The sequence below is a fragment of the Chelonoidis abingdonii genome, chromosome 2 (genome assembly GCF_003597395.2).
Source record: "Chelonoidis abingdonii isolate Lonesome George chromosome 2, CheloAbing_2.0, whole genome shotgun sequence".
NCBI lineage: Eukaryota > Metazoa > Chordata > Testudines > Testudinidae > Chelonoidis > Chelonoidis abingdonii.
Window position 1 is genome coordinate 95,390,528 of NC_133770.1, and position 21,774 is coordinate 95,412,301.

The 21,774-nt window shown below is 45.1% G+C and overlaps 1 protein-coding gene across 3 annotated transcripts in view; it reads right to left on the reverse strand.

Moving 5' to 3' along the window:
- AOAH (acyloxyacyl hydrolase) overlaps window positions 1-21,774 on the reverse strand; it is a 117,210-nt gene that overhangs the window by 7,766 nt on the left and 87,670 nt on the right. For all 3 annotated transcript variants that reach the window (XM_032785444.2, XM_032785440.2, XM_032785442.2), the window contains exons 17-21: window positions 20,773-20,945; window positions 18,253-18,311; window positions 18,104-18,163; window positions 15,301-15,397; window positions 6,228-6,304 (exon numbers count right to left, since the gene is read on the reverse strand). In XM_032785444.2, coding sequence (XP_032641335.1) covers window positions 6,228-6,304; window positions 15,301-15,397; window positions 18,104-18,163; window positions 18,253-18,311; window positions 20,773-20,945 — 466 coding nt within the window. The remainder of the gene's footprint in view (window positions 1-6,227; window positions 6,305-15,300; window positions 15,398-18,103; window positions 18,164-18,252; window positions 18,312-20,772; window positions 20,946-21,774) is intronic.

Consider the following 21,774-nt stretch of genomic DNA (forward strand, 5'->3'; position numbering starts at 1 on the left):
TAGTTGAAAGCAGCTATCAAATCCCCCCCTCATTCTTCTCTTCTGCAGACTAAACAATCCCAGTTCCCTCAGCCTCTCCTTATAAATCATGTGCTTCAGCCCCCTAATCATTTTTGTTGCCATCCGCTGGACTCTTTCCAATTTTTCCACATCCTCCTTGTAGCAAGGGGCGCAGAACTGGACATAGTACTCCAGCTGAGGTCTCACCAATGTTGAATAGAGGGCAATGATCACATCTCTTGATCTGCTGGCAATGCCCCTACTTATACAGCCCAAAATGCCGTTAGCCTTCTTGGCCACAAAGGCACACTGTCGATTCATATAAAGTTTCTCTGTAACCCCACGGTGACCCCCTACACCCATTCTACAAAAGCTGGAAACTAGGTCAAATTACAAAGGATGAATATAAACAAATAACACAAGTATGCAGGGACAAAACAAGTTCAAACTAGCCAGTGACATAAAGGGTAACAAGAAAACATTCTACAATTACATTAGAAGCAAGAGGAAGACCAAGGACAGGCTAGGCCTGTTACCCAATGATGTATGTGTATTGGGGGCAGAATCACAGAAAATGTGGAAATGGCAGAGGTGCTTAATGATTTCTTTTGGTTTTCACCAAGAAGGTTGGGGGTGATTGGACATCTAACGTACTGAATGCCAGTAAAAATGAGGTAAGATCAGAAGACACTAAAATAGAGAAAGAACAAGTTAAAAATTACTTAGACAAATTAGATGTCTTCAGGTCATCCAGACATGATGAAATGCATCCTAGAATACTCAAGGACCTGACTGAGGAAATATCCGAGCCATTAGCGATTATCTTTGAGAAGTCATGGAAGACAGGAGAGATTCCAGAAGACTGGAAAGGGTCAAATATAGTGCCCAGCTATAAAAAGGGAAATAACAACAACCCAGGAAATTACAGACTAGTCAGCTTAACTGCTGTTCCCAGAAAGATAATGGAGCAAATAATTAAGCAAGCAATTTGCAAACATCTAGAACAGTGGTCCCCAATGCGGTTCCACAGATGCCATGGTGCCCATGGCGGCATCTAAATGCGCCCGTGTCCTGGCCGGTGGTTGAGCTCCGCCGAAATGCTGCCGAAATTCAGTGGCATTTCAGCGGTGACACCTCTCACCACCGACAAGCAGCGTCATCGAGTGGTGTCGCCGCCGAAATGCTGCCAAAATTTGGTGGCATTTCAGCGGATGCTTGACCGCCACCCGCCAGATGAAAAGATTGGGGACTGCTGATCTAGAAGATAATAAGGTGACAAGTAAAAATCTGCATGGATTCGTCAAAAACAAATTGTGTCAAATCAACCTGATAGCTTTGTTTGACAGGATAACAAGCCTTGTGGATGGGGGGAAGTGGTAGACATGGTATATCTTAACTTTAGTAAAGGTTTTGGTAGCGTCTCGCATGACCTTCTCATAAACAAACTAGGGAAATACAACCTAGCTGGAGCTACTATAAGGTGGGTGCAAAACTGGTTGGAAAACCATTCCCAGAGAGTAGTTAGCATCAGTTCACAGTCATGCTGGAAGAGCATAACAAGTGGAGTCCTGTAGGGATCAGTTCTGGGTCTGGTTTTGTTCAATATCTTCATCAGTAATTTAGATAATGGCTTTCAGAGTACACTTATGAAGTTTGCGGATAATATCAAGCTGGGAGGGGTTGCAAGTACTTTGGAGGATAGGATTAAAATGCAAAATGAGCTGGACAAACTGGAGAAATGGTCTGAAATGACTAGGCTAAAATTCAATACGGACAAATGCAAAGTACTCCACTTAGGAAGGAACAATCAGTTGCACGCATACAAAATGGGAAATGACTGCCTAGAAAGGAGAACTGCAGAAAGGGCTCTGGAGGTTGTAGTGGACCACAACCTAAATATGAGTCAACAGTGTAACACTGTTGCAAAAAAAGCGAACATCATTATGGGATGTATTAGCAGGAGTGTTGTAATCAAGACATGAGAAGTAATTCTGCTCTATTCTGCTCTGATTAGGCCTCAACTGGAGTATAGTGTCCAGTTCTGGGTGCCACATTTCAGAAAAGATGTGGACAAATTGGAGAAAGTCCAGAGAAGAGCAACAAAAATGTTTAAAGGTCTAGAAAACATGACCTATGCGGGAAGATTGAAAAAACTGGGTTTGTTTAGTCTGGAGAAGAGAAGACTGAAAGGGGACATGATAACAGTTTTCAAGTATGTAAAAGATTGCTACAAGGAGGAGGAAGAAAAAAATTGTTTTTCTTAACCTCTGAGGATAGGACAAGAAGCAATGGGCTTAAATTGCAGCAAGGGAGGTTTAGATTGGACATTAGGAAAAACTTCCTAACTGTCAGGGTGGTTAAGCACTGGAATAAGTTGCCTATGGAGGTTGTGGAATCTCCATCACTGCCAGCACCTCCTCATCACGCTAACAGCAGGAGCACTAGACTTTAAGAACTGCAGAAGACTAATGGTAGAGGTGAGAGAAATAATCCAAATAGAAGTCTAAACTCACATGGCCAGATCCTGGTCCTCATTAATATCTACTTTCTAACATCCCAGTGTCACAAAGCAGATTTACAGCTGTCCCCTAAGTGGCCAGCTGACAACTCTCCTTGCAGAGGAGAATCACCTGATGGTATGCAGCTGCTGTAGCTCACTCTGTGTCATCTTCCTTCCCCCACAGCATACGGAGTGTGGGCAGGAGAAAAGGGGCCTCTCTGGAGCACTGATGCAATCCGTGGATGCTACTATTGGCCCTTTGGCGGCCATTGAAGTTAGCTGTAAATTGGCGCAGCCTCTGCTGAGCCTCAGGATAAGAAGGCATAAAGGTGATGTAATATCACCCTTGCTCTGCCCCAAAGCCCCATGTTCTGCTCTTTGCACAGCTCAATCAGATCCAAGGATTTGGACTGTAATTTGTTATTTCAGTGCCGTTGCCAACTAAAAAACAACAGGCCTATTAACCTCAAATAGTTCACCAAGCTTTCCAAATGTTTCATTCAAAAAGTCCTGCAGTGAAAACTGAGCCCATTCCAAGCTTTCCCCACTACAGTAGGATCTGAGATGGTACTTTTATGTGACTAGCTATTTGTACTGTTAGCCAAACAAGAGTCTCTGCTGCAAAGGAGACTCACTTCTAGCAGGAGTCTGTTTTAACTTGGAAAGGGAGAAGCTTGTCTATTGCCTCAGCTGTCTATTATGGTTATAAAAAATAGATGAGGCCTGTGATACCTAATACGACTTTAACACTCTCACAGCCCTCACTGCATGGCCAACGGCAACATTTGAGAATATTGGGCTGTATCACAACTAAGATGGACGGGTGTTCAAATCCCCTACCCCCTGTAGGGTACCTCACATATATTCTCTGGTTAACCAGGGCTACCATACTGAATGCCACCATAGTAGGCAGTAATGCCCTTGAAAGCCATACTCCTAGCAGTGGCTTTGCCATAGTGTCAAGTCAACTTTATCTGACCCAGAAACACTGCTGTGGAAAATAACCTTCAGGCAGTGACCAAAATTTGACATGCTGCCACAACCTGTCTGGAGGATAGGTCAGACATTCCAGTAGCTGATCTGCCTGTAGTTCAAGGGCATGTGTTTCTAATATAGGAAGGAATGCAAATGTTTCTAAACCTGTAAATCCATCTCTAAAGTATGTGATGATTAATAGCAGCCACTGTTTTTACTGCTGTTTTGCACACCTCACCTATATGAGAGTTTCAGCACAAAACTAAATGACACAAAAATTGCTAGGCTGATTCCATTTTTAATGTGAAGCCCAATAAACTTTTCACCTGTTCTGTGCATTTTTATGTCCTGTAATTATAGCCAAGTATATAATCTTTTGCTCCACTATTTGAGATGAGCTAAGCTTTAAAAACATTGGAAATTGAACCATCCTGTGACAACTGCTAAAATGCACTAAGGCAATAACTCCAGCATGAGCCACTCCTGAGCTGAGTCATGGCCTGGGCATGTACTGGGCTTTAATGGATAAGCTGACCTACAAAGTTCAGTTTTTGAATCTCCCTTTGTGGTAGCCCACAGTGTAATTAGCCAGCAGAGCCTCATGACAAAAGTACTGTTCAAAACAATTCTCTGGATACTAACCAGCCCTTTATGATGACATTAGGACCTTGGGAATATGGCTTGATTTCACCTAATTCTGTCTAATAAAATAATCACAATAATATTTTACATCTATATAGCCTTTCATCCTTAAGGGTCCCAAATCTCTTTACAAAACCTATGGGACGAATCCAGAGCCTTTACTCAGTTTGCACCTGGGGCCAGATTTTTAAAGGTAGCTAGGCAATACTCCTAGTAGGTGCCTAACTCCCATTCAAAGCCATGGGAGATAGGCACCTAAATACCTTTAAAAATCTGGCAGTTGGTCCTTATTGAAGCAAATTCCTATAGAGCAGGGGGTGGGCAAACTGCAGCCAGTGGGACCCTCCTGTCTGGTCCTTGAGCTCCCGGCTGGGCAGCCTAGCCCCTGGACTCCCCCTTGCTATTCCCCTCCCTCCGCAGCCTCAGCTTGCCATGCCACCAGAGCTCTAGGCAGTGGGGCTGTGAGCTCCTGTTGGGCAGCACGGATGTGAGAGCCATCAGCCTTCCCTGGTGCTTTAGACTGTGTGTTGACATGGCTGGCTCCGGCTAGGCGGCGCGGCTGCCAGTCCTGGTGCTCTGAGTAGCATGGTAAGAGGATGGGGAGTGGGGGGGGGGGATGGATAAGTGGAATGGGGTTCTGGGGGGCAGTCAGGGAGTGGGGGTGTGGATAGGGGTCAGGTCAGTCAGGAGACAAGGAGCGGGGGGGGGGTTGATGGATCAGGGGTTCTGAGGGGGCAGTCAAGGGGCGGGAAGTGGGAGGCGGTGGATAGGGGGCAGGGGCCAGGCTGTTTGGGGAGGCACAGCCTTCCCTACCCGGCCCTCCATACGGTTTGGAACCCTGATGTGGCCCTCAGGCCAAAAAGTTTGCCCACCCCTGCTATAGAGACATGAGGTATTTGGATCAAATATAAACTAAGTAAAGACCAGAGAACTTGGCCCCATACAGGGAAGGACCCTAAGGCCACTTCACAGAACGGGAGTCTTGCCACTGACAAATGGCAATTCAGAACTATTCACTCACACCAGAGGAGATGGCTGCTAACAGTTAATATTCATGCCAGGCAGTGACTGCTGGGAGATCTGCCATGGCCTGTTGCAGCTGCAACACTGGAAGAGTTTGTGCACTGTGGCAGCTAGCCCTACTCGGGGGCAATGCTGCAAATATTTGCTGATATTTTACTTCTTGTGGATTTTTGAAAGCCAAGAAACCAGCAAAGAGAAAGTCGCTATAAATCATTTTTTTAAAATGCCAAACTACATTCTCTCGGAGCACTTCACGGATATGGAATAACACAATTCCATGTGGCCAGCTCCCTGGATGTCAAATACGAAACGAGGTGGAAGGCTTCTTGTGCTCCCTACACATTGTGCATCCATGTGGCCGTGGAGCGCAAATTGGCTCTAACTGAGTAGCTTAACATACTACGGCCTGATCCTGCAAAAACTTATGCACATGCTTAACTTTAAGCATGTGTGTAGTAGTGAAGCACACGTGTAAGGGTTTGTCTTCACTGTAGCTGGGAGGTGTAATTCCTAGCTTGGGTAGACATACACCCATGAGCTGTGCTTGAGCTAGAGCACTAAAATAGCAGTGGCCATGGTAGCATGGGCGATGGCTCAGGCTAGGTGCCTGAGTACATACCCAGCAGTACTCAGGTGGCTAATTTGAGTCTTTGCCTGAGGTGCCATACACATTTTTAGTGTGCTAGTTCTATACCTCCCAGCTGCAGACCGAGTCTTTGCAGGATCAGGGCCTCAATGAACAACATACAGATGAACAAGTGAAGGAAAGTAGCAAATTGACAGTGAAGGTTTCCAACTACAGCATACAACTGAAATGGAACTCTTCGGGGGGCTAAAGGGCATCATGCAGGCACATGGCACTCTGAACTACATAGGAAAGCAGGGAAACTTTGGCTATCTTTAATGCAGAACCAACCTGTTTGTAATCTGTCCTCCAAACAGAAGGGAACACAAATGTACTCATTTTAGAAGGATGAAGGGCTGACAGCCCCTCCTGAGATTTGAACTTGTGGTTCCAGGGAGTTTGAAGCATGAGTCTTTGAAAACCTAAACAACTTTGCCCCTCTTTTCCCACATTTTTTTTTACCTGACTAGGATGGAATCCATCAGCAGGTTCTATCAGCTGCCAGCTTTCTCCTCCTAGTTTGTGCCACTCATCAACAACTGTAAATCACATAATCACAAAGGATTAAACACACACACACATATCACATCCCCTTCATGCCACATCAGAGAGAGTATTTTTAGCAGACACCTGCTGTGCATAAAGATTATGCTAATTTATGAAATAGTGCCAGAGCCAATACTGCATTCAATCCCCTTTCAGTAGGGTAGTATTTAAGTCTTTATTTTTTTATCCAGTGTATTTATACGGGGAAGTTCTTTGAACACAAATGATTGTAAAACAATTAACTTTGCCTTCTAACTAAGAATGTTGCTCCAGTGAGTGACACTATGAAATATTAAACACTGATATAATACTCCCTCATTTTACATTTCAGTAGCATCTTCAGCAAAGCCAGAAATAAAAACACTTCTGATTGGAAAAAGAGATTGTACCAGTAGACAGTTGGGGTGATGTCTTCAGGAACAGAATGTCATTTTCAGTTACTTTTCTTGTGAGTGGCCCTTTTCAACTCTGACAAATAACCTTTCTGAATTATATAAGCATTGCATTCAATGCAAATGATGCTGTTCAGTAAGCCCCAGAGTCATGGAAAGAATAAAAAGCTTCTTTTCTTGAAAAGGGTTGAATGGCAAGCATGCATCGGACCAATTCAACTGGTCTTAGCCAACTCCTAATTCAATAATTTATTTTATAATGATGGATTGAGAATTCTTTCTTACTGTTGTTATGTACATATTCCATCATGAGAGAACATGCTTTCTTGCTGCATCTCCTTTTGAAAACAGCATTTTGGCTAAACAAACTGCCCTAGAATCACTGCTGTTGCACCCAGGGCCCGATTCGGATTTTTCAAACACTGAATTATCTGTAGAATCAGCCCTACAGTATTGATTTAAACAGACAAAGAATAAGTGATTCAAAACAGATAGATTTTAAAAAAACATTGCTTATTTGTAACACATCATTCATTCTGGATCTTTCTTATACATTACACCAAAAAAAATAAAATAAATCATGGCGCTCAAAGTCCTTCTTAAATTAGGCGATTATATTATTTAAACAAATTTGCTCATGAGATACACACTGCATTTTCATAAGGGATCTGGGATGCAGCAGCAATACAATATTACTCAGACATACCTCAGTTCTATATACTTTAATCCAGGACACTTGATCTAAAGCAGGGGTTGGCAACTTACGGCATGCATGCCACCTTTGGCACTTGAGATGATTTTGCCTGGCGCCCGCAGCCGACTGAGTGAACAGAACCCCAGGCGGCAGAAGGCTCAGCGGGGCCGGCGGCTGGGATCCCAGACCGGTGGCAGGCGCAGCCCCTTGTTCCCCCCTCCCTGTGCTCGGGTTCTGCGGCTCCTGGGAGTGTGACCCGCGGGGCGCAGGACCCTGATCCTCCTGCAGGAGGGGCGGCTGTGGTGGCTCACACTCCTGGGAGCCGCAGAGCCCGAGTGCAGTGAGAGGGGAGCCGGGGGGGGTGCACGGGGACTGCCACCCACATGCATCTGCTGCAGGAGCCCCGGGGGGGGGGCACACTGGGCCGCAGCTCGGGCAGGCGCTCCCCCCCTCCCACTGCCCCAGCACTCCATGTGAAAGTTTGCCTCCATGTGGAGCCAGCGTCTGACCAGCATGGGCCTGGTAAAGGGAGTCCCGGGGCGCAGTCAGGGAGCAGGGGGAGAGTTGGATGGGTCAGGAGTTCTGGGGGTCCTGTCAGAAGGCAGGGAGTGGTTGGATGAGGCATAGGAGTCCCCGGGGATTTTTCTGGGGGTGGGGGTGTGGATAAGGGTTGGGGCAGTCAGGGGAGAGGTAGGGGGTAGGGTCCTAGGGGGGCAGTTAGGGTTAGGGGGTCTTCAGGAGGGGGCATCGCCTCAGGGGACAAGAAGCAGGGAGGCTTAGGTAGGGGGTGGGGTTCTTGGGGCCAGTTGGGGCATCCGGGTCCCAAGGAAGGGGTCTGTTCAGGAGACAAGGACAGGTGGGGGGCATTTCTGACTGGGGCAAATAAGAACCTGCGGGGAAGTGGGAGGGAAGTGGGATGGGGGGCAGGGCTAGGGCAGGGCTGTCCCTTCTTCTTTGATTGTTGAAATATGGTAACCTTAGGTGCAGACGGGAGCCGCAGGGTGCATGGGTTTATGGCACCTGCATACACACCTTGCCCCCAGCCCGCAGGAGGCCCCCCGGGGGGGGTGCCAGGCCACAGCCTGGGTAGGAGGGGCAGGGGGGGCACAGCTGCTCCCCGCTAGCAGCGCCGTTGCCTTTGCAGGGCTGCTGCCCCCCTGCACTGCACCAGTTCCTCTATGGCTGGGACTCGCTGCTGCTGCAAGTGGGATGCTCTTGCTCTCCGGTGCCTCCGGAACGCGGCTCCTCCCCAGGAGCGGCGCCAGGGTTTCGGGGGGGGGGGGGGGGGGTCCTTCCACAGCTCCTGGTCTTTGGGGCACTTTGGTGGTGGGTCCCAGAGCAAGTGAAGGACCTATCAGAGAATTGCTGCCGAAGACTCGAAGCGCGGAAGGACCCCCCTGCCGCTGAATTGCCACCGAGGATGGCAAAATGCCGCCCCCCCACAAATCCTGGTGCAGTCGCCTAAATGGAAGCGCCGGCCCTGGTCTGCCCTGCCGAGCTGCTGTAGCGACCCAAGCCTGGCAAAGCCAGTGAGTGGACCCGGGGCAGGGACCACCTGAGTGGGGTGGGGGAGACTCGTGGGGGGGCTGTGCACCCTCCAGGGGAGTTCAGGGGGCGGGGAGTGGGGAACCTGGCCTGGGGAGCAGCCCCTGGGCATTGCTGGCCCCTGAGCAGGCTGGCCCCTGGGGTCTATCAAGGCTTGTTGGGATTTGCCCTTCAATGAACTGATGTGCCATGGGGGGAGGGGGGATAAGGTGGAAGTTTCGCCTAGGGCACACAATATCCTTGCACAGGTCCTGCCCCAAGGGGTGCATGCGCCCCAGGTTAAGAACCACTGCACTAAACTGATAAGATCTGCATTTTAATTTAATTTTAAATGAAGCTTCTTAAACATTTTAAAAAAACTTGTTTACTTTACATACAACAATAGTTTATAGACTTATAGAAAGAGAACTTCTAAAAACATTAAAATGTATTACCGGCACGCCAAACCTTAAATTAGAGTGAATAAATGAAGACTCAGCATACCGCTTCTGAAAGGTTGCCGACCCCTGATCTAAAGTAAGACAACACTGAGCTGTCACAATTACAATACTTTAGGTTTTCACATAGGCAAGATAGAGTAGGCGAGGTATAATTCAAGGATGCAAAGAGATGATGCCTTTTGCTTTGTATTCCCGTTTGGTATCTTTTTTTATGCATTAAGGATATTTAAAAAAAATGCCTTTGGGAGGCATAAGCATGGACCACTTCTAGGAAGTGTAATACTGTGAAGATTTTGGATTGAAGGTACCATTTAATTTTGGGATTCAAGTTGGTGTTTGAGCAGAAACATGTTTTATTCTTTTCCTTGGCAAGGATGTGAGTTAAACTATATTTACATCAAAGAGGGTAGGGAAGAGATTGGGCTTCAGCCACGTTTCCCATATTCTTAAATGTCTTCAGAAGCTATTGGACAGGTTCTCAACTGGTGTAAACTGGTGCTGTGCCACTAATCTCCATGGAGCTGTGCTGATTTACACCAGTTGAGGATGTGCTCTGATATATTTAATGGCTACATTTAGCATCTCTAGCCAATGATGCAGCAATAGGCTTTGTAACTCATTGGACCATTACACACATACACCCCCCTCTCCTGGCGGTGCTACATGGTTGTATCACACAGCTGTATCACACACAGACCAGTGGCTGTGGGACAAGATTTGTAGGCTACACTAGTGTTTAAGTGCCCAGGTTGCACGGCAGGGAGAGAGGATGCAGGGAGCCCTTGCACATTAGTTCATGGAACAAATAGAATTGCACTAGTATGGTGCAGGGGAGTGTTGGTGCCACACACCCCAAAGGCATCACAGACAAATGCCATTAATGTGTGTCCAGACCTGCAGGGCTCCCTCCATAAACTCCCAGGACCTGTGAAGCTGAGAAGCTCAGTGAGTTTTATCCCACGGAGTTTCCTGGCAATTTTGTCTGGCCTCTCTCAACAGGATGATCCAGCCCTTAATAATTTTCACTTCACTTTTTTTCTACTCCTACTTTAAATAAGCCTATAGAGCAATTTCTGACTGATAGTTGCCCCTACCAGAAAAGCCATAGTGACAATAGTGTCTGGAAGCTGTACTTCACTGTCTGTCTATTTCACAACCCGTGCACAGCCTCTGAGCCACAGGTGCCATGATATCCTGGCTCTGCAGTCACAGAGGGGCATCCCATTGTTTCAAAACCTGTGGCTTCTGACCCAAAAGTGGATCCTGAATCCCAGTTCTTCCCTCATGGCTCAGACTGGTGGCCCAGGACTGAGAAAGGGGCCTGAGGGCATGACTACACAGTAGTCCTCAGGTGTGACTGTAGCTCATCTAGACATACTCGAGCTAGACTAAATCCAGCTACCTTGTGTAATGGGGCAACGAAGCTGTGGCAGCACGCACTTCCACACAGGCTAGCCACGTGAGTCATTACCCAGGGTTGTGTAGCCTGTGCGGAAGTGCTCTCTGCCACGGCTTCACTGCTTCTGGGCCAGTGCTAGTTTGATTAAAGTTAGTGTGGGTCTATCTATGTGTACTGCAACCATACCCTGTAATTGCCATGTAGACATGCCCACACATTGTCACAATACTAACACACTTTAATGCTGTTTTATCATCAACTACACTGGAACTTATTTTGGTAACCACCTAGTTTTGTGCCTGAATTTGGCCCAACCACACTACTTAGTAGGTTAGGATTTGTGTGTGTATGTGTGTGGTTTGTTTTACTTTGTAGACATAATACTGTTCTTCATCAAGAAACAGTGACAGTTTGAACCCATTTACACCAGGGCTGAATTTGGTCCAATGTATTTCACTTTAAAAACTGTCATAGACTAGGCTTTGTGTGAGTATGCCCAAAGGCTCGATGAACGCAGACATCTGGTCTGTGGGTGTCTATTGCCTTTCTAAGAGCTAGCGCCAATTTATATGCGCTTTTAAAAAAATTATATGGTTCTCTGCATTAGATTAATAAATTCTTTAGCCAAAGTTAACATCTCAACTTGCATGCCCACTTAAGTAGCACTGTGGGGATTAAAATATGGAAAAACCAATAGCACCCAAATTTCATCCTGAGCAAGCAACTCTGGGCATTACCATCTACGTAGTTATAGGCTGTTCTCAACACAATTATACAACCATTGTTAAATATTGAATGTCTCGAGATTCTAGGAGGGATATGCACCCACTTCAATGAAAGTAAAAAGTAGGTCAGTGCCCATCACTATTATGAAGCAGGCTGCTTAAGGGAACTCGGGAATTGACAGTTTTACCAAGTGGAAGCCAATATTACTATGTACACGTATAGGGTGAAGAACACTTTGTAAAATGTATTACAAGATAAAACTGGTATGTGTTGTGGCTGATTTTGTTTACCTAGTTTATTTGATGTAGTATTATAAAGTACAGTTCATTTTGTTTTAATCTTTCTTTTCATTAAACCAAATAAATTACACAGTGAGTAATTTAACTTCTTCAAGTGATTGTTCATATCCATTCGAATTAGGTGTGTGCATGCTACGTGCACAGTCGTTGGAAAGTTTTTCCCTTAGCAGCACCCATTGGGTCGGCCTCGTAGCCTGCTGGAGTGGTGCCTCCATGGCACTCAGTATATGACCCTGCTGACCCAGCATGTCCTCAGTTCCTTCTTACTGCCAGTGATGGTTGTTGGAACTGCAGTGACTTGCTTAGTAAGCTCTCCTCATTTTTCCCTCGCCTTTCAGTTTAGTGTAATTTACAGTTATTTCTAGTCTAGTTAAATTCAGTTTAAGTGGTTTTCTGTTGTTACAGCAGATAGCTGTTGGGAGTGGTGGGTTTCCCCTTCATCCTGAGCACATTCCCCCTTGGGGACTTGGGGTATGCCTAAGTCCCAAGGATTCAAACTCTACAAGTCCTGCAAGAAACTGATGCCAATGGGCAACACCCACGACATTTGCTTAAAGTGTCTGGTGGAAGCTCACCAAGCAGACAAGTGCAGGATTTTTAAAGGGTTTCGCCCCAGGACCAAAAAGGAGCAGGAAGACAGCACTTAGACTGCAACCCACATCAGTGTGGCAAGACCTGACACTGAGCTCATTGGTGCACAGTGCCCCAGCAGCAGTGGTAGAAGCAGCACTGTGGAAGGACTCTGGGAGAGACCCACAGCACTGCCGCTCCCCGGTGCCAAAACTGGCAGGATCGACCTGGCACCGGTCCCCTTAACAGGTGCAGAAGTGGCACTGGAAGAAGGGGAGGAGTGGATCTCCAACCCAGAGACCCGCCCCTTTGGAGCAGGCCAATGGGGCATGTCCCAGTGAGGAGCACCCAGTGCCAAAAACTTTGGAGCCAGCACTGTTGACTTTGGCCCCATAAGGGGGACCGAGACCGGTGCCATTGGACTCCCTGAGTCAGGTCATTGAGAAGGTGGAACTACCATCCTCCCCGGATACTTTTGAGGCCACGAGGGACCTCATCGCTATGATGGCACCATGGTCCCCAGCGCTTGGTGTCAAGCCTCCAGTACCGCAAAGTGTGGCACCGTCACAAGGCAAACTGGTGATGCTTCTTCCCTCAGCACCCGCCGGCAGAGTCCCGGCGCTGCTCAGACTCGCGGTGCCACTCAGAGTTATGGCACTGCTCCAGGTCGCACCAGCACTTTTGATCGCGACACTGATCCTCACGCCCAGCACTGGTCCGTGTCCCACTCATGGTACCACTCCAGGTCATGGCATTGCTTCCAAACCTCATGCCACTGCTCCCCAGCCCAGCTCCCCACACCACCCTGGCCACCGTGGTCCCCATCTTTGAACTCAGAGACGGGATCTAGATACTCAGAGCGGGGTTGGGCTGTGGAAGGTCTGATGTGTGGGCAGGGCCATAACCTGTGCAGTGGCAGGGACAAATGTAGTGGCCATTTTGGATCTCGTGGGCGTACCACCAGGCGAAGGGCACCAATCCAAAGGTTCCCATTTGGCAACATCTGAACCTAGGGGTGTTGACGAGGTACTGGTCGCACTACCTCCCCTGGAACCAACCCCCGTTCCTAAGCCTGATACAGTGACAGTGGGTCATCTCAATTATCACTTCAAAGGTTTTTTTTCTCCTGCTGATGATAGTTCATCTCAATTGATTGGACTCTTCCAGTTGGTATGCATACTTCCACCTTTTCATGTTCTCTGTATGTATAAATATCTCCTGTCTGTGTGTTCCGTTCTATGCATCCGATGAAGTGGGCTGTAGCTCACAAAAGCTTAAGCTGAAATAAATTTGTTAGTCTCTAAGGTGCCACAAGTACTCCTGTTCTTTTTGTTAAAACACTTTACTTTGGAGAGTATAGTCGGTGTTATGTAGGAGAAGAACGCTGGTTGAAAAAGACAATTTTGTTGAGTTGTTCATCCCAGAGAATGCAATGAAAAGCCTGTTAAGCAATATAATATTTTATAATTCATGACGGCCATCTGTGCAATCTCAGGCATACAGAGACAATGATAAACTCCAACCTAGAAAATCTGGTGTACCACAGTATAAACAGCAATTTTTTTTTATTAGAATCATCTGGCCCGGCAGCCAACTCCATGGAGGTTTTTTTTGTTTTGTTTTGTTAAAAATGATTGTGTAGGTTTTTAATAAAGCATTACATCAGGATATTTTTAAAACAGAAATGCTATTTCTACAATATGTAACCACAATAGAGAAGAAATATTAAACTGAGAAGGAAAGTCAGTGGAGATGGCAGAGGATTGAAAAGCTGGAAAACTTCAGTTTCCTAGCCAGCCTTACAGAACCTCTAATCACTGCAGGAATTTTGGCCTTAAAGTTGAGGGGGACAAGCAGCTAATTGTACACACGCCTGTCACTGCTGCTGCCCCTCTTGCCCGTCTGGTGCTCCCAGGGTGACCAGATGTCCTGATTTTAAAGGGTCAATCCCGATTTTTAGGTCTTTATTATATAGGCTCCTATTACCCCCACCCCATCCCAATTTTTCACACTTGTTGTCTGGTCACCCTAGGTGCTCCCCTCAAGTTCTCCCTGATCCCAACAGAAGAGGAATGCCTCCTTCCCTCCCTCCATCCTGTATTTATGTCCAGGCCTCCAACAGCTTTTGGGAGCTTGGGTAAATGCTTACTTTCTCTAAGCCTTAGTTTCTTCATTATTAAAACAAATATGCAGAGACTCAGCTTGAAGAACCTCTGTTATTACTATTAGATATGTACAAAAATGAAAAATGGGCATCTATCCAAGGGCTGAGATGCAAATGCCATACATAACAAAATTTGATCACTTGTAAAAAACCGAACTTCCCTCTCCTCCACACATTTGATTCCTCTCTGTGGCAGCCTGCAAAAACAGATGTGTCCTGCAGCATGGCCTGCAGGTCAATAGACTTGGAATACTTCAGACCTGGGGTAGAAGTCTGCTCCTGAACTGAGGGATCCTCACAGAGAATGCTCTCTCATCACCCAGTTAATGGTTAGTAGCCTCTGTTTGCCTGCTGTACCTCACAGATGTGTTGTAAGGCTTAATTTATTATTGTATGTAAATCACTTCGAGATGTTTGGATGAAAAGTGCTGCTTACTCTAAGTGCAATTCTAGCTGTTTAGAATGCTGCAGGCTGAATGCTATTTCCCCTGTGTGGGACCTCTCAGGTTCCTCTGAGAGTTTCATAACGCTCTCATATTTTATACCCCTGCAACACACACATTACACAGAGACAGTAGAACTGAGATGAGGAACTAAGAAGAATCTCCTGACTTGACCCTCAGCCCTATCACTAGGTCCATGTTGGTTGAATGACTGTGCTGCTATTTTCACTGTACAGCACTAAAAATCAGAAGCATATTAAAATTATTTGTCCCATTCTTATCTAAATGCTTGTTAAATAGTACACAATGCAACTTACTTTTCCCCAGTGGAAAATCCATGTAGAAAATATCAAAATTGGCAAACATCTCAGATCTCGCTATTTCTTTCAGGACATTGGAAAGTTGTAAAGCTCTCTGGAAAAAAACCAAGGAATTAATGAGATTTTCACTGCCATTGACACCACTTCACTTGGGTTCAGCTTTTGTAACCAATGTGGGGGGAGCAGCCATCCGGGCTTCTCAGCTTCCCAAGCGGGGAGCTGGGATGGGAGGCAGCTGGGCTCTAGGTGGAGCCCACCACCAGCTCTGAGCTTTCTTGTCAATTTTGGAGCTGTGAAATTGACAAGAATGACAGCCAAGAGCCAATGTAAGTAACACTGTGTCGCCCTAATTACATCGACATAAGCCCTATGCCTCTCGTGGAGGTGGAGTTATGATGTCGCTGTAGTAGGGCACTTACATTGGCGGGAGCAAGGCAATAGTGTGTCCATTGACATAGGCCGACAGAAGCTGCCTTACGTTGACCTAACTTTGTAGTGTAGACCATGTGTCATAAACAGTAGGAGTTAATAGAACAAAAGTACTTTATAGCTCTTTTGACTGTAAAGGGTTAACAAGTTCAGTAAACCTGTCTGTCACCTGACCAGAGGACCAATCAGGAGACGGATACTTCAATCTTGAGGAAGGGCGTTTCTGTGTGTGCGTTAGAATTGGTTGTTGTTCAATCTGGGGCTTCAGAAGGACAGAGTGGCAGGTTTCTCCAATCTCGGATACAGTCTAGATTCAAAAGTAAGTACTAGGATGCGGTTAGGGTATGTTCGTTTTCTTTATGCATGGGTATTTGGCTGGGAGGAGTTCAAATTTTTTTGCTGGAAAGGATTTTAATTAGACGTGTATTGTAGGCTGTGAGGGATTCCCAGTCAAGCTGACAGACCCTGTAACCTACCATTTTAAATTTACAAGTAATGTACTCGGTTCTCCTTTAATTAAAGTTTCTATGTTTAGAACTGTTGTTTGTTTTTTATTCTTGGTGTGAGACCCGGGGATGGGGTCTGCATTCAACCAGGAATTGGTGGGGAAGAAAGGAAGGGAAGGGGAAGAAGGCTAATTTCTCTCTGTGTTAGGATTACTGTTCCTCAGGGAGAGTCTGGGGAGAGGGGAGAGAAGGAGGGAGAAAGGGTTGCTTTCTCTCTGTTAAGATTCAGGAGTTGAATCAAGTGATCTTCCAGGGTAACCCAGGGAGGGGAAGCCTGGGAGAGGCAACGGTGGGGGAAAGGGTTTACTTTCCTTGTGTTAAATCCAAAGGGTCTGGGTCTTGGGGGGTCCCTGGGCAAGGTTTTGGGGGGGACCAGAGTGTACCAGGCACTGGAATTCCTGGTTGGTGGCAGAGCTACAGGTTCTAAGCTGGTAATTAAGCTTAGAGGAATTCATGCTGGTACCCCATCTGTTGGACGCTAAGGTTCAGAGTGGGGATTTGTACCATGACACCATGGCTTAGAACCCTCATTTTGGAGGCCCTTTCCATCCCTCCTACAGTTTGCAGAGAATTGAAATTCCTTATATAGGCAAAGTTCTCTCCTTCCCTGTACATTGCCCATTCCCATGCTGCTGGTGCAGTATCTACATGCCATATCCCTGGCCAGATTCTGATCTCCTTTACTGCAGAGTAAATCCAGAGTAACTCCATGGACTTCAGTGGACTCCAACTAACTCATGTATCTCCAGTGTGATTTTGACCACCATAATGAAGATCAGAATCTCATCATTTAATGTGCACAGTTTAGGTAAGAATGTACAAAGTTATTTTTAGACAAGAGCTCAGCATATTGACCTGGAGACACATGAATAGTTCCTGGACAAGAGATATGTACTGAGAGTTTGTAATGTCTTATAAAAAGGCATAGGCTCTGATTCTGCCAAGACTTCTATGTATTCTTAACTACATGCATTGATGGTCAATGGTACTACTCACAGCACATAAAGGTAAGCATGTGGGTAAGTCTTTGCAAAATTGGGGCCATAATTATTGTCTACTGAATAGAAACATTATCACAAATACACCCACAGCTGCCAGTCTGGAAAAGCCACTGATTTTTTTTGCGTGACTGCAGGGGAGAGAACCTCAAATGTATTTGTACATTTAGAGAAAGAAAGTGGCTAACATTTTGTGGCCCTCAGATGATTCATTTGCCAGTTGTAGGGTCAGATTTCTAGGATAGTTTATAGAGAAACCTGCATAGGCAACATTGTCTAGCCCTGCCCATTAAGGTACTTTGAGTTAAATCCAGTTTTCAGGCACTCCTTGCTCAGATAAATTGGCACTTAAGTCAGTGTGATTTGCCTGAGTAAAGTCCTTATACTTTGGCCCTTTAGGTCCTGCTCCTGCTCCCACTGAAATAAATGTTGTTGGATTTTGTAGTCACAATTACTTGTCCTCTTTGCCCCATTCACTCACATGGATTCCGAGCAGGCATTTTTTCTTTTTATTAAATAAGCTCTCTTCTTAAAGAACAAGAGGTTACAATATGTATATTTGTGTCATAGTGCAATGGTAAATCATGTCTCATGTGAATAAATCTGGGGCATAATCAGAACTAGGATCCAAATCTGAATTCCATAATTTAATCTCAGATCCCAGACTTGAAAAGCCCTGAACATCAAAGGTGTCTGAAATTCAGACATGCATTTTCTGGGCTTGCCTCCATCTCTATGAAAATAAAAATACTGACATCTTTCAGTTGGGACCCTATCTTCAAAGAAAACCAGGAGCACAATCCAAAAACATCCCCTTTAAAAAGAGGAAGACCAAAGAGATTATTAAACTGCCTTCTTTAGACATACCTCTGAGGTGAGGTTCCGGAGGGTTTCGTTTGAAGACATCCACCCATTGCAGGGACTGATCTGTGTGATCAAACAAAATACTGTTTCAGTGATAGATAAGACAGGAAAAAAAGATATTTAAAGAGGAAAACTTGAAGAGGAAAATTTACCTGAAGACAACTTAGGAATGAATACATTTGTTCATATGTGATATCTTTATTTAGCTGACCTGAAAAAAGAAAGTGTTTAGCTTTTCATATTTTAAGTCCAATGTTTCTTGTTTGAAACCCACTACTCTACCCGGTTACCAAATCTTTGTACCATGTAGGTTAAGAGGAACTGAAAGTTTGTGGATCAGGCATCAGATCCTGCTCACTTTACTTGCATGAATAATCTCACTCAGTAGAACTACTTTAACATTGATAAGGGGAATAAGAAGCTTATTTTCCACCTCAGGATTCAAGTAATTCCCACTAAAGTCTATGAGAGTTACTCATATCCTGCAAGACCCAGGATTTTGCCCCAGGTACAGTGACAGCAGCAGCAGCATGAACTTTCTGTAGTGCCAGTTATCTCAACCGCATTGTTCAGGAACTGTTTTTATTCTCCCACATACCTACACCTCCCCCTCCTTCCATAGGCAATTCAACCTCCATGCAAGCTTAGTCATATAATAGCCTGTTCAAATCTCCAGGGTGAATGACTGATGCTTTATTCATTACCGCTTCTTTCGCTCTCCAAACAAATTTAGCCATTTCAAACCCAAAAGGAAGATTGAAGGCAACTGGGCACACATTGTTTTCACGTTTACCGTAGAAAGGTTATCTTTAAAAGGTAGAAATAATTTGCCTATCACAGAAGGAAATGTAAACGTCTGCGTGGGTGAGTGAATTCAAACACTAACTTAAACACCAGGCAGACTTCCTCTGACATTCATCATGTCACACAATGGGGCTGCTTGCTCTGTGAACTGTAGGCTTTTTTTGGCTGCTTACTTCTCTGGTAGTCACTCACTAATTAAACTGATACCAAAATGCTAAACCTGACACCTGACAATCAGCTCTCTGCTACAAGGAAACACCTTTGGGATCAATATGCATTTGGCAAAGCAACACATTCACGTTAGTAAAAAAGATAAATGTTACAGGCACCTCTGTCTTAAAGGGAGAGCATTAATTTTTTTTTTAAAGTCTCCCCTTTAAGAAATCATATTAGGATACTGGCAAAGTGGAATAGAAAAGGAGATTATTCACTCTGTGGTGGGGTAGGAAAAAATGTTCTTTTTAAGGTTAGAGTAGGACATGCTATACAGGGCAACCTTCTCAGGCTGTAATGACATTGCCAATAGTTAACAGGATGAACCCAGAAGAGAGAGTATCAGAGGGATAGCCGTGTCAGTCTGGATCTGTAAAAACAGCAGAGAGTCCTGTGCCACCTTATAGACTAACAGACGTATTAGAGCATGTGCTTTCATGGGTGAATACTCACTTCGTCGAATGCAATGTTAAGCCAGTAGAGAGATAAATCATAGATGCTTTGAAGAGCTCTAATACCCATAGATTGTCAAAATCAGTTGCAGGTATATTACACTGGTTTAGTAGTATGATCAATTCTTCTGCTACTGACTGGACCCAGCGACTACAACAGCCTTCCACTTATACTCAGAGCTAAGGCAATTATTTCTTTAGGTCTAGTGACAGGGGTGGCATGTGTGCCTTAAGCCTGTGGTGCAAATAGTCCCAGATCTGATCCCTGGATGACTGATTGTGTGCATACACAGTTCCTTACACAGGCATCGGAGGAGAGTATGCTAAACAGTTTTGCAGTCTCACTCTCTCTCTTTGTACAAAACCTTTACATTTCTTATTAACTTTGGGTAGGTGTGTATTTGGGGGTATTCTTGGGTGAACCGCAAAAAGCACATCCCAAGCAACATAACTCATCTGCACATACAAAGAATTGTGAATTCCAGGGAGTTGCCCACCAGCCCATACATGTGCAGCCCTTCATGGCAATGCCCCCCCTTCTTTGCTTGGCATAGTATTAAGCCAATAAACAGGGCACGCATTTATTATTAGCAGTAGCAGTTTTAGTAATACTACCATAGTGTGTAGGAGCCCCAGGCATGGCCCAGTTCCCTACTGTGCTAGGCACTGTACCAACACAGAACAAAAATACAGGCCCCAAAGAGCTTCCTGTGGTCATGGGTGAAGCCTCACGTGTGTTCTGAAATGAGAGAACTGTCCCAAAGTGCCTTATTACAATTCCATGTTTAAATAAAAAGTCCAAGCACATTCTTGTTAATGTTGTGAACTTTGGGGTTGCACAACTCCACTTTCACTGGGTGCTATTGGGCATGACTTTGTTTTTGCAAAATTTCATCAGTTGGGGTTTGTTTTGCAAAACCTAGACATGGGCTTGTTCAAATCTGAGTCCAATTTTATCTAAACAACTAAAATTTGGGAGCAGACAGATGTTCACGTAAATGACTCTGTTTAGCTCCAGGAACAACTGCCCCAAAACAATGATCGACCAGTCAGAGAGCAGTTTTGGACAAACCAGGACAAATCCAACCCTGGTGTAATGCCACTGAGTTCAGGGGCTCACCATTCCTAAAACCATCTTGTCATGTACATCAGTAGAGTTCAAGATTCAAGCCTAGGAAACTGAAGACAAGGTCAGATACTTACCAAGAGGATGGTATCTGCTATGTAATTGATCCCACAGAAAGCGACCATCTACCAAGCCTGTTAAAATCACATGGCTGCCTTTAGGAAGTTGAGAGTTTAGATACTGCAGCGTCTGCATGACATTGGAGTGCATTTGGTTGGGGGTAGTCATGTGAGCCACTGTGTCAGGTCTCCTACATATGAAAGAATAGGAAAAAACAGTCAGATAGTTTACTGATTAATGTGCACACACAAAAAAAGACAGTGTTTAGCATGAAACAGCAGTGTTATTAGTCAGTGCTTCTCCATTTTGTAATAGTTGATTAAAATGGAATGAAAAACAATGTGCTTTGGTTTGGTATCACTTATTTCCACAGTCACAAGTCATGTAAAAAAACCTCAACAAAACAAAAAACAAGCAAGTGCAGGCTTTCTAATAAGCACAGAGAGTGGCCTCCCTATATAAAAGGACCCCAGGCCTGATTCTCTTCTCTCTTACACTCATTTTATTGTGAGGTAACTCTACTGATTTCAACAAATTAATTTTTATGTACCCAGTGAGAGGGGAATTAGGATTATAAGGCAGACTAGGTTATTGTAAGTGATCCCTTCTGACCTTAAAATCCATGAACCTATATCATATCATTCAGTACCTTGATGCTAGTGGGAATATAATTTTCCTGGGGAACATCAAGGAACATCAAAGTGCTGTAGGAAATGGTATTTGTGATTCAGCCTGGCATTTTATCCTCTAAATCAGTATTGAACCAGTACTCAGACATGGTGAGAGGGACACATATTCTGCCTTAAGGTACATTTTTTTGGCTCAGACACAAAACCAAGGTCCTGTCTATTGCGGTCATTGAAGATTCCATGTCACTTTCCAAGAAAACAGCGATAGTAAGTACAGTGATGTACTCGTCAAATTCTAGTTTGGGTTTCTACACACAACTATGCCAAATTTACCCCTGAAGTTTCATTTGGAGAAAGTATTCTTCACTTACTGTTCTAAATTGTTGCACT